At 38.2% G+C, this 13753-nt stretch overlaps 1 protein-coding gene across 4 annotated transcripts in view; it reads left to right on the plus strand.

Moving 5' to 3' along the window:
- Positions 1-13099, plus strand: part of GNG4 (G protein subunit gamma 4) — a 31088-nt gene extending 17989 nt beyond the window's left edge. For 3 of the 4 annotated variants that reach the window (XM_034765067.1, XM_034765065.1, XM_034765063.1), the window contains exons 2-3: positions 547-655; positions 11607-13099. In XM_034765067.1, coding sequence (XP_034620958.1) covers positions 557-655; positions 11607-11735 — 228 coding nt within the window. In that variant the 5' untranslated portion in view covers positions 547-556 and the 3' untranslated portion in view covers positions 11736-13099. Of the gene's footprint in view, positions 1-546; positions 656-6869; positions 7832-11606 lie in introns of those variants that run through there. The other variant, XM_034765064.1, reaches the window with a different exon arrangement.
- Positions 13100-13753: the final 654 nt, after the last annotated feature.

Below are 13753 nucleotides of genomic sequence, written 5' to 3' on the forward strand. Positions count from 1 at the left end.
TAATTGCTTAAAAAGGTCATCTGTTTTGATGACTGATATCAGGATGGTGTGGCTTTCATAAATCATATGTACAACAGATCTGTATGTGGCTTTGTATTAGTGTGTGTAAGTGAGGCCTGGAATAAAATTGCAAATGGTAGTTGAGATGTATTTGTATTATATGAATGCATGATCTGTGTTGGCAATCTTAATTAAGTAGTTTCTGTGTAGAAACTTGTATTTGTGATTTGGCATATTAGTTATGCTCAGAGTTGTGGTTGAGGGTGCAAATATGTGGGGAGGATGGTAGATGATGAACAGGGGAATTGAGTATAGATGGATCGTTGAACAACTACAGGTACTTATTTCCTCGCCTTATGTGGTTTACATTTGTAGTTATGCAGTCTAGCAATGGTAACTTTACATTTAATTTTATTTTGTTAGTCTAGGGAGAGTTAATTGTAGTCGGATTGCTATATTACATTAAACAAGTGTACTCTTAACCAAGCCTGTAAGAATCTGTTTAGAAAAGCAACTTTTCAAATGCTTTAACTTTGACTGTTCTAGGGAAAACAGAATGAAGGAAATCATGTCTAATAACAACACAACCAATATATCTCAAGCAAGAAAAGCTGTGGAGCAGTTAAAAATGGAAGCATACATGGACAGGATAAAGGTAAATTGAGTCAATGTTGTTCTGAAATTGCTCTTTACTTTTGCGTAGTAAAATTTCACCTTCAGTACTTCAGAAAATCCTTAACTGAGTACTTTGCATTGTGATATATGAAATAATGTTCAAAGAATAACAACATGAAAAAACAATGGTTTATAATTGATTCCGTCTGACTTTAATCAGGGTACTTCTCAAAGGACTCATGCCCAGCCTACTTTTTTTTTTTTTTTGTGGGTACAGTGTACATCAGTAAATAATAACAGGTGAAATAGAAGTACTTGCATCTCTAACTACCTGGTCTGCACCCACAATCAGGTGGTTTGAGGCACAGGTACTCAGATTTGCTCCTGCAGTTAAATTTAGGTGCATTATCCTAACCCAGCAGGAAGAAAGACAAAATTCAAGGGATGTGGGTTAATTGGGCCATGATTTTATTAACTCATCTGGGAAATATTCATCAATAAATCATATAGTGTAGGTATTCATTCTTTCCTTAATCATTCTCACCTATTTGGAAGGGCTATCATCAGCTCTACCCAACTCGCCCATTGCTTGCACCCCACCACCCTCCCCTCTATGAGGGTGAAAGGAGGTGGGGGGGGGGGGTCGTCTCATTGCTGTACTAGACTTTAGGAATGCCAGCTCCCTTCCCCCAGATTCCCAACTCCAATTTATCAGGGAACTGTACCCTTTATGGAATTAGGACCTGCACTGGATAGCTGATAAGTTGCAAGAACTTGACCTACCCTCATTAAATACCCCACCGGGGTCCTGCCCTGCTGTAAGGAAGGCGAAAAAACATCCTGCCTCAGCCAATCTGCCAGTGAGTGAAAAATTCCTTCTTAGCCCCAAAGAAAAAGGCAACTAGTGCAATGCCCACAGCCGATCATAAAACTCAGACCTACTTTGATCCCATGGGTGGGGAGGGTGAGTGCTCCTGGTCCATGGTGAGAGAGATTATGTCTGGAGCAGTGGTTCTCAAACTTTTGTACTGATGATCCCTTTCACATAGCAAGCCTATGAGTGCAACCCTCCTTATAAATCAAAAACTCTTTTTAATATATTTAACACAATTATAAATGCTGGAGGCAAAGCGGGATTTGGGGTGGAGACTGACAGCTTGTGACCCCCCATTTAATAACCTCACCACCCCTAAGGGGTCCCAACCCCAATTTTGAGAACCCCTGGTCTGCAGAGAACTGTCTATAAATACCTTCCCTCCTACAATACACAAGATAGTTGGCATCCCACCTGAGTCAGCCTCATCCAATTGCCCTTGGCTCAGGTAACTGTCCTCTTTGCACTCATCTTGTAATTAGTGGGGGGAGGGGGAACCTTAAAGGAGCCACAAGCCCTTTTCTTCCTGATGGCAGGACAAAGCCCAACAGCATTTGGGTTGAGGTGAAAGCAGTTTCTGCAGTTGCAGATTGCATCAATAGTAAAGGAGGCTGTCCTTTAGAACATTTTGGCCCTTAGAATTTTCATCACTCTTGTAAATCACTGTTTTGTCATTCTGTGTTACCACTGAACATAGATGAAACACAAAATATACAATCAATTTCACCTTTATTTTGTTCAGCAGAGTTGTCATTGCGCTGGGGAATTAAGTTGAATGATGCAATATTTCATTTTGGCTTCTCCAGATTTGTCTGCATCTGATATTTGAAGACCTCTTTTTGTGGGTTAAATATTACACCTTTAACTGTATTTGTTAAGCATGTGGGGTGAAGAGATTATATTTTTTTAACTGAAAATTGGAGAATTATTACTTTTCATTTCTCCCTATGTCTTCCATTAGGCCAAGATTTTAAAAGGTGACAAGTTGGGCCCCCAGAATCACTAGTCACCTTAGAAGGGCCTGGTTTTTCAAGGGCATGTACTCAGCACTCTGAAAATCAGCTTCCTTTTAAGATGTCATGTTGCACACACAGTCACTAATCACTATGTCTGAAAAACATAACCGTCAGTAAATAAAGGATGAGAGGGAAGAGAGAGGGAGTGCTTTTAAGCAAGTCCACTTCAGTTTAATTAAATTTTCCTCCAACTAACCATTTTACAAATTTCATCATAAATGTTGTGCGTTTCTTATGTTCCTCATGTGTAAGAGTACAATAAATGTTTGCATTGCAAGAAGTTAATTTTAATAGGCTTTAATTTCTTAAATATGCAACCTGCTCTTGAATAGAATATTTTAAAATAATCTATTGGGTAAGTGAGGGTTACTTTTTCTGTTTAGTTATTGCATAGCATGATCTAGAATAAGCTTAGTATTGCTAGCATATAGCTTTCCTATAATCAGTAATATTTATTTACCCTTCACATGGAATGGTGATACCTGGAAAATATTTGTATATACATATTTTCCCTATTTTTTTAAAGACCTAAAGCAAATGCTTAATGTCTAGCTCCCATTCCAGAAAAATTTACAGAGATGTTAAAGATGTTGTTTCTTACTAAGTGATATGTATTATAAAGAAGATTGTTATCAATTATTCTCCATGTACCGTATAGGTTGGACAATAAGTAATTGGCGTAATCTGCAGCAAAGGAGATCTTTGGTTCGGTATTAGGAAAAACTTTCTAACTTCAAGGGTAGTTAAGCTCTGGAATAGGCTTCCAAGAGAGGTTGTAGACTCCCCATCACTGGAGGTTTTAAGAACAGCTTGGACAAACACATGTCAAGAATGGTCTAGGTTTACTTGGTCCTTCCTCAGTGCAGGGTGTCAGACCACTGTGTAGGTGGTGTGACTTAGTGGTCAGAACAGGAATCTGGCTTGGGCAAAATCAGGGAACAAGATAATGGTCGGAGTTGGAAGTCAGAACAGAACCAAAGGGCAGAGCTGGAGTCATGGTCAATAGACAAGCCAGTGGTCGGTGCCAGGAGTTCTGAAGAAGGAAGGGACTAAGGCTGTAGTGGGGGCAGACATCAGTTGGAGCAAGGGCTGGTACAGGAAGCAGGTTTGGTGCAGCTGTGAGTATGGAACACATTGAGCAGCCACTGTGCTGCTGTTGCTGAAAGGCTTAAAGGATGATCTGATCTCTTGGCCCCTCTGTCCAGTCAGGGAGCACAGTCACTTAATGAGGGTTTGTTTGGCCCAGCCAAGCTCATTGGTTGCCACACAACCATGCCCAGAGCCAGCTGAGTTCCTGACACACGGGGATGGACTTGATGACTTCTCAAGGTCCCTACCAGACATTTCTATGAGTTTGTGAAGTACCATAATCACGTGTGTTCTTTAGTAATGAAGACCAATATCCATTAACACATGAAAGGTTGTAAGAGACTTTTAAAACAGTATTTTTAACCCCACACATAGTGGGAGGTTTATCATATGTCAATCTGCCTCTTGTTCGTTCCTTTTTCAAACAACTTGCCCTTGCCACATTGGACGCCATAGTATCTGAGGGATGTACAAAATCTAAATTAAACACACAAGGATCTCTGACTCTTTCTATTTCCAAATTTGAGCGCTTTTCATTTACTGTGGGAAAGCTACAGTAGAACAAAGTGATTGTTGAGGAAATTTGGGTCCATCATCTTAACCACCATATTTGAGAAGGAGTCTCTCCAATCCATGCACTTCTACAGGAAAAGCTTGATTGCACTGATAACGTATATCAAATGTCTCAATATAAATACATATTCATTGGTTAACTCAAGAAAGATCAGAGATGCAGCATAGAACTCAAAGTCCATGAGGAAGAGGATCTAACATGGCTTTTTATGCTCTCCCAATTCTGGACTTCTCTGGAGGCTAAGTGACCCACCATAATTTAGACATCCCTGTGGAGCTAAATGATGACATCCTTCTGAGACTGCCCTATAGGTTGCAATGCTGTCTGGAATCCTAGCTGCAGGACCACCTTTGATGCACCTTTCACATCTCCTTTGCCAGGGCTTGCAAGGGATTCTTAGATGGCTGCCTCACAGCTATCTTCCTCAATTCCTGTGCGGGGGGAATTCTCTTGGCCACATTTGGGGGTCTAAAGAACTGTTTAAGTTGCTCTTGCCCCCTTACCTGACATACAGGGGGTGGAATCGGAGTGAGAATCTCACCCTAGTTTTTATCCACTCTGTCCCCCAAATAGTACAATAAATTTACTGCAGGACTAGATGGAAGAAGTACAGCAGCCAAGCTGTTGTTCAAATACACATTTAAAATAATTGCAAAATCAATACAAGGGAATCACGTTTTGTATTTAAAAAAACTCAATAACACCTACTACCCTAGAATTTATACCATTCTCAAATGTAGTCATTAAGAAGCTGAAAAGTTCTTGTTTAAATTTCTGAAATGCTATATTTAATCTGTAAGTCTTCAAAGCACTCATTTAAAAGTTACAGTATCTTTGGATGTGATAACCTCCCCAGAATTAAAGTGACACTTCAGCACATTACAATAAAAAAAAAGTTAAAAGACAGTTATTTAAGTTATAAAGCCAAGCACTGTTAGATAGTGCCAGTTACAAGATTACCCATGCAACCTTAACTTGGCCTCCTTGTGAATCCATCCTATGCACTAAATGAGGCAGGGTACCTGTGGGAGAAAAAATATGTGATTGTGTATTTAAAAACTGCATCATGTACATATAAATAGTATTTCTTTCTAATTCAATGTCATACAGGCATTTTAGTAATTACTGAGTGAATAAAGGCACTCTTGCGTTTAGATGAATAGAATATCAATTATCACTGGTGCTTTTATTTTATCTAAATCTATTCACCAATCATTGGAAACTGCTTACACAAAGTTCCATTGAAAACTATATAAACACAGCTTTAATTATATTTCATCTCTTTATTACATGATGATGAAATTGTCATGAATACATGTACATTCATATTTGCATTTCATTTAGTGAAAATCTGTTTGTTCTTGTGTATCTGCACTAAGATCCCCGTTTTTCAAAAACTCCGTTTTCAGTTGGCTTTTTTCCCCTGTAAAACATAATTTCATTTACTAGGCATTATCTTAAAACAGCTACTACAGCACCAAACTATAGCCTAGCTATTGATAAGGTCTTGTTCGGGGAAATTAGTGGGGACAACGTAATGTGTTAGAAGTACAAAGTAATGTTCTGTAACTAAATATAAAACAACAAAGGCAGAAGGGAAATGAGGCTTTTTTGTTGTCAGTTTAATTATGGACAGCTGAGGCAGGCCTAAGGCCCAGATAGCTTAAAAGCCCAATCATTTGTTCTCCAGTTGCATTTTGGTACCTGATGTAAGGTCAAACTAAACAGAAATTTGTATCATAGCAATTTATAAGCTGCTGAAAAACCAGTGGCTCCAAGTCTTTCATGGCAACTGTATTAGCTTAATAGCCTAAAGGTGACTTGCAAAGGAGAAAACAGTTGAGTTTGTGCCTTATTTTTATGATCAAAGAAAACTTGAAAAGAGATGTTAAGAGGTTGGGGACATGGGCTCGGCTTAAACGGTTTCTTCTGACTGCTTTTTTTTTTTATTTTTTAACCTTAGAAATAGCAGACATAACAAATCTGGTCTATCCTGGCTCTACTGAAAGACTCATTGGTAGTCTCAAGATGTGAATTTAGAGCTCTTGCAGATCTTTACTGAAGAGGTAGCAGTGCTGAATCTTAAAGATGTCCTTTTTCCCAAGTGTTTCTTAACTATTTAATTTAAATAGACATTAATAAAAAAAATTTTTTTTAAATAGTTTGAATAAAAATTGCTTCACTATCCGATCAGTCTTCCAGAGTAGATAAGACCTGAATTTCTAATGAGAAGAAAAAAAGGAATAAAAATGTTTTTCTTAAAATAAACTTTCTAGACCACCTTCATACATCATAAAGAAACAAAAGGGCTCCATTGCACATCACCTTGTCTGTGGCTGCCTCACATGCTGTAACCAGCAGAGGTTATGTGAGCCTGCTCATCTCAAAGATTTGTGGTCCTAAAAGTTGCATTTGGAGGTGCCCATACTCCATTGCAGCTTAAATTGTTCATAACTGACTAGAAAGCAAGCACCATGGCCCATCAGAGAAACCAGCAGTGCCAGTGCACTGGAGTCCAACAAGGAAGCTCATTAAAGAGAGGGAGAGGCTAGACTTCTACTAGTCATAAAAGCTGGAAGCATCAATACTGGTACGTGTACCAGTGTCTGTGGGAATGCTGTTGTTGATGGCATGTGATAAGCCTGAAGAATGAGTTACAGTAGAAGAATAGTAAACTGAGTTTGGTGTCATCTGACTACAGAAGGTGAGGATCGATCCCACAGCATGGAATCAGGATGCTGATATACATAATGGCTCCTACCTAAGAGACGCCCCAAGAACAGCTACTGGTGCCTATGGAAGATCTGATTCCTGCTAACCAGGAAGGTCATCGAAATTGAGAGAGGTTAAGAGAATGTAGTGCTGCAACTGGCTGCACCATAGTTGTCCCATGAATAGAGGCTCTGAGGTTCTGTTTGAGCTCTTCACCTTCATGAGTAGAAAAATTCAGCAAGAAGGAATGCTGAAACACTTAAGTATCATATAGTATCAGCTATTACTTTGTTTCCTTTTTTTCAAAAGGAAGTAGAAAATATCCCTAACTGCCTCTGAATAATGTTATGAGATAAGCGGCGGGGTTGCTGAGAAATGTGCGTGGATCTGTTGATTTTTGGATGCAAAGGAATAAGTGGAGTGGGTGTCATAGCAATGATAGTAATTAGTCACAATCTATGACAAGGCAGATGACATAGTAATTGCAGCATTTTCCCTTGTCATTTGAAGCTTATAATTATAGTACAGCTAGCTAACAGGATTACATTCTAACTTGGGCTGTTTTAATCACCTCTGTTGTTCTGAAATGTAATGGTAAAATTCCACAGTCCTCCTGAGGCTGCCAGTTGTTTTCAGCATCACAACTATTTGATAACTTTGACAATTAGGTACTCCCTTTATCCTAAGGGGAGTAGAAAAGCATGATATGTAAAATGAGAGATTGGGCAAATACATATTTTAATACGGTAAAAAAGGGGAGGTGTTAAAGAAGCACTCGTGTTGTTAACTTTGTTAGACTTCAGTTTGACCGATGAATTCTGATTATTTTAGCTATTTCTGTGGCAGATGTAAATGAGTTTTTATGAAACAGAAGCCACAGTTTTATTGGGGAAATAGGGAAGGATTGATGCAAATCATTTGTTAGGTTCACTTGATTTTTTTTATATTAATAAAAATAGTCCTGAGCCATGCAACATTGAACAGAAACTGCCAAGCAGCATTCAGCTTGAATATTTTAAGGTGAGCAACTGTTATTAAAGTTTAAAATCATGTCCTTTATTTAACATTTCCTGTATTTCAAATGTGATAATGACACAGTACATTACATATAGAAATAAGGCATAGCAGGGTATGCATTAGTAGGCTGTTGCAGCACACCTCTTGTGTGCTGACAGAAATATGTCCATAACCTATAAAAGCTCACCCTGATGTGACTTAGTGCTGTTGGAGTATGACCACTAACTTTTTTGCTATTGTTGTAAATAGTCAACTGCTGTAGCTCTATAGTCGCCAGGGAGCTACTCCAACAGCCCTAATGCAGTGTAAACCTGAGGGGGGGGGGGTTCCCCCATAAAAAAAGTTATTGGGCTTGGTATGGGGAAGAAGATGGAGGTTTTAGCTTGTGACAATCATTGAACTGAAATGTTGGCCTGTGCTGCTTCGTTGCTTGTTGTAAGTGGGTACTGTTGCATCATACTATAGTGAGTCTACAACTCACTTGTGATTCTTGTTCTGACGTTAGTAAATCTGAAGTGTTGTTTTAATACGCTGTTGAAAGGTACGCCAACTCTCTGTTTCTGGAAGTGTTCCCTTTTCCTATTCATAAATTGGTTTATAAGTTAGATGTGGGGGCTATATCATGCCTTAGCCTAGGGATGGACTCAGTAATAGGTTTTTTCATCTTGAATTGCTGTGACCGTGCATATCACTGTGCTCTCAGACATCATGCCATATAAAGAACTTGTAACCAATCAACATTCTAACCCATCAGCATTCTAGAAGTTGGAACTTCTGCCATCATTCCCAGTCTTCATATTCAGTCACACTGGTGTTTGTGTGGTAGGGCAGTGGAATTACATTCTTTATTTTTCTCAAAAGGTGATGGTAGAAAACTATTCTTTCCTTTCCCATCCAGTGGAAATCTGTGGGTTTTTTTAATGTTCAGATTTGTTACCTTTCATAAATTGACTGTCTATGATAGGCAGCAGACAGTTAGAGAAAGATCAGTCCCCTGTGTACAGAACTCTCACTGAAGTCAATGTCAGTTCTGTGCATGCTGGGCTTGCAGGATCAGGCCCTAAATGTAATGGAGAATCGGCTTCATGGGTAAAATGTCTTCTTATTCTGCTGTTTAATAATTCAGAATGAACCCACCAAGCATCTTTAGCTAAACTTTATTTCAGCTTGTTGTGGAGGTAGGCTTAAAGACTTATTTACTATGTAATAGCTCTTTACAGTAGTGAAGTTGTTTGAGGCACATGACATAACCTTACAGAGTAATGGATTTGATGTCTGTGGAGGCAGATCTGGCTTTGAGGGTTAAATTTACACAAGTGAATTCAGGACGAGCTCAGTGAGTTGGGGAGAACTCTGCCTTGAGGATTGTGAGGTGAAGTTGAGTCTGATCAGGAGTGAGAATGGAAAAGCGGAGAGATCAGTCAAGTTGTAATCCGGGGCAACACACTCATTTCTCCTTATGCTCCAGAATGCAGTAGCATACATTCCCTCTAGGGCCATGGCCTACCCATTAGCCAGAGTAATTTGCCTACCATTCAATGAAACACAAAGTTGTACTTTGCACAGTTCCTGCAAGGGTCATTAGTAAGGGAGAGCTCATTGTGCCATCTTCTGGCTTGCCTTTCTGGAGTGTGGGCAATGATCTTGTCCTTAATATACACAGCAAGGCTCCTTGTAGAGTCTCTTTACATTCTCCAGTGAATTTAAATGAAAATCCCATCAGAATTTGCTAAAAAGATTTTGCAATTCTCTTTGGTTATTACAATTCAGACCTGTCCGATCCCTGACCAGCGCCAGAAGAAAGTGAAAAATCATCTTTTCTTTTGCCACATCTCACCCAGTAGATATTTGAGGGAGTCTGAAAATAATAGGGAAACAGTCTCCTTCCACCTCTTTTACTTTCTTCCTTTCTCACCCATTTTATTTTCCTGTTTCTTTTTCTAAAGTATTATTCCTTTCTGCAGATCTCTTCCCCTCAAGATTTGCTCAACTGAACTTTTTTCCTGCCCTATGTAATACTGTTTTTCCTAGCTATGTATTGCCCCAGTGATTCGTTGTTCATGTGTAATGCCTCTGCCCAACCTTCTCTCTCTCGGCATGGTTCACTTGCTACAAACTAGTTATCGTGACTTTAACATTTTGATTTCTTCAGCTAAGGAGTGGAGTCTGTAATGGGATTCCAATCATAAATATTTGGTCGGTTTTAAGTTTTCTAGTACAAAATTGTATGGAATAAATTGTTCCTTGATATGAAAATGGATTGGAAAGTTCATATGGAGCATGATTAAAAGCTTATTGAAGTCATTGGAAAGGTTCCCATTGATGTTATGGGCCTGATCCAAAGCCCTCTGGAGGTTTGGGCGCTTGCCAAAGGAAGCTATGCATGAGCAGGCTAGAGTTTTGAGGCTGATTACAAATTCTTTAGAGAACATAGGAAATTTAGGCACAAATTCTCCTCTCGTTTAAACAGGTGCAATCATACTGAACTCAGTCTATAATTGAAGGGAGAATTTGGCACATCATTGTCCTTTATTTGGACACCATTATTTTAATATAGCTTGACTGACGAAAAGAGCACCTATCCGAAGCTCTGGGCACTGTCCCAATACTTAAGATACAATACTCTTTTAAAAAAACAAAAAGAAAAATTTAAATGGCTCAAGTCAAGTAGCAGAAATAGCCAGCCAGGCTGTCAAAGGATACAAAAATACTCCACATACTTTGTGACACAGGATGACTAGGTGCCATAGCCCTTTCACAAAGGCCTGAGGAAAATAAGTGAGACTTACAATGCATCCTGAAGGCTAACAATTAATACTCATATTGGGCTTCATTCTCCAAGGCGCTGGGCATCCTTAGCTCCCATTGAAGTCCTCCAGTAAAGAAACCTGTTGAGACTTAATAGAGTAATGTTGAAGGATTTCAGCTAATGAGGAACATTTTTGCATGAAATGGAAATCAATATATTGTAATTGACCCCAGCACACAAATCAGTATGTGTTTTGTGTAGCACTGAATTGAGCAGAGTGGTACATCTGTATGGAAAAATTATAGAATTTGATAGGTATGAAACCAATAGCGCTTTATAAAAATCTCTCTACATACATTCCAATAGAGTGGCTAAAACACATAGAAAGGTTAATGTTCACAAAATCGTATAACAGGGAGGTAGATATCTGTTAAATTGTGTAGTATAGTTCAAAAACCCCTATAAGAAAGGTTTTCATTTTCTGTTAAATTTCTATCAGACTTTTCCATAAGGACAGAAAAAAATAAAACTTTTACCTGCATATTTTGGAAGATTTAGATTTATCCCATGAATATGAAAGAATAAGTACAAATAAATGTTAAGACAATTTACTCTAAGATTCAGATTATAATTAATGCTATATTTATCACATTAATTGGTGACTTCACAAAGGGTATTAAACTCACTGTTTGCCCCTGAGGAAACAGTTAGGAAGAAACTTCATGAATCAAGACTGTTTCCTATCCCCTATGTTGGAAAACAATGTAAAAGAATGATCTGGCCTTGTAAGAGCAGGTTCAGACCTTTGGTCTAATGCCTTGAAAAGTGGATACGCTGATCATCTGCTGCTTTCATAAGGGGGACTTCTGATATTTTATGCTTAATGGGAATGTTTAAACAACGCTGACTATTTCAGTATCACAAGTTTAATAATGGTTATCACTTTCTTTTCTCCAATAGGTATCCAAGGCTGCAGCTGATTTATTGGCATACTGTGATGCTCATATTGGAGAAGATCCCCTTATTATACCAGTGCCTGCATCTGAAAATCCCTTCAGGGAGAAGAAATTCTTTTGTACTATCCTTTGAGTCAGTTTGTAATTTAAAATGTCCTTTGTGAAAATCCATTACTGATGGTGCATGCTTTTAGCATTAGATTTTCCCTGAGTTATCAACAATTAAACCCACAGTTACAATCTTTTTAGAAGCACAATAAATTTTTATGGTAAATAAGTGGTTTACATGCAGATTTAGGATATCCTCACTTTCCTGCCAATGCATAAGTTTAATAATTTCAGTTATCAATAAAGATTGTTTTGGTTTTTCATGAAAGAACCAAATATAATATTAAATGGTAGATATCTTTGCCAGTCATAGATTTTTCTGAGACCAAAATCAGTCATACATATTCTTGAACCTATTTTTCATTTTCATTTTCTTAGAAAGGTGAGTAATTTATTTTCATTTGCCTTTACAAATTTATATCTAACAAAGGCAGAATGACCTCTCTTGAAGCAGAACGTCCGTTACTGCTGTAATGCTGCTTGGAACGGTCAATCCTGTACAGTAAATGGTATTTATAAATGTGGATGTTTAGTGAACACTGTAGCAAATTTTACTTTAAAACTTGGTGGAATTAAGCAACATTGTGAGTCTGAAATTTCCTTTACTGAAGAAAATAAAGGAGCACACAATCTAGGGCTTGCTTTTTTCCTTTAGCTTAACTCTGCACCAAGAAGGCTTATAGAAATACAAAAAGCCATTTACCTCCCATTCTAAAATTGTAATGATATAAACTTGTAGGAAGCTTTGAGTAAATCCTTGTTCATTCTTTCAGTTTGGCTGTTCTATGGAGCATGTTATGCTGCTGCTTTTGAACAGAAATAAAGTAGGCCCTTAGCTAATACTTGCTGCTGATTGCAACATAGACTTTAAAGCCTCAAACCTGCCCTCGTGTAAGCCCTCAGTGAGGAATGTGTGAAATATAAATACTTTATTTAAAATAGATGCATCTAGAGGATGACGAGGATGATGTACTGAGCATGAGTGGTATATCTTTCACCTTAATTAAATGTTTACATTTACAGTCTGTGCACCACACTGAAATAACCACTGCTGTATTGCTTATTTTTCAATATCTGATCCTATCTATACAATCCCTCCAGAACAAAATGTCAAGGCATTGGGAATGGTAAATGCAGAGGTCTGTCACAGTGCCTTGAAGAATGTGCCAGAAGACTTCTATAGGTTTAGATGTTCTGTGCTGTCTTGACATGCTCGTTCATTGCATACAATGTTCTCAGTGTGTGAAAGTGTAAGGCTTCAGCCAAATCCTGTTCCCATTGAAGTCAATAGAATATCAGGGTTAGAAGAGACTGTAGGAGGTCATCTAGTCCAACCCCCTGCTCAAAGCAGGACCAATCCCCTGACAGATTTTTGTCCCAGATCCTTAAATGGCCCCTTGAAGGATTGAACTCACAACCCTTGATTTAGGAGACCAATGCTCAAACCACTGCGCTATCTGTCCCCCAGTAGAAGTTTTGTCATTGACTTCATTAGGAGCTAGATTTTTTTTTTGCACTGATTTTCACCTGTTTTTGTTGTTGTGGTAATAAACACTGATAAATTCCTGGGAAAAATTAAATAAAATAACAACTGAAAATGAAAGGCCCTATATATCAGATACCTTATTATAAGTGGAACAAAAAATTGTTTTCTGAAAACTTTAAAAAAAAATCATTGTGTTTCTTCTTGCTTAATAAGGTCTTTTAGGGACTCCTTTCTACATAGTAAATGATGTTGTAACTTTGATAAGGCTGTTCTGATCACCATGGTAACATGTTCACTTGTCCTTCCTCAATGTATACAGTTTTAATAGAATAGAGAGTGAGGGGAATGTAGGCCACACAGCTGTATTCTCAAAGGTTTTGTATGAGTTTGCATTTGTGGCTCATTAACACAATCTCATCTAGCATTTTAATATTGCAACAGCTTATTTAGAATTCTTGTTTTCTATTTCAGATTACTTCTAATGTCTGCAAATTAAAGAGCCACATCAAATACACTTGCGCATCAGTGTTTAAAAAAGCTGTGTTTACAAAAATCAA

This window comes from Trachemys scripta, chromosome 3 (genome assembly GCF_013100865.1).
Source record: "Trachemys scripta elegans isolate TJP31775 chromosome 3, CAS_Tse_1.0, whole genome shotgun sequence".
Lineage (NCBI taxonomy): Eukaryota > Metazoa > Chordata > Testudines > Emydidae > Trachemys > Trachemys scripta.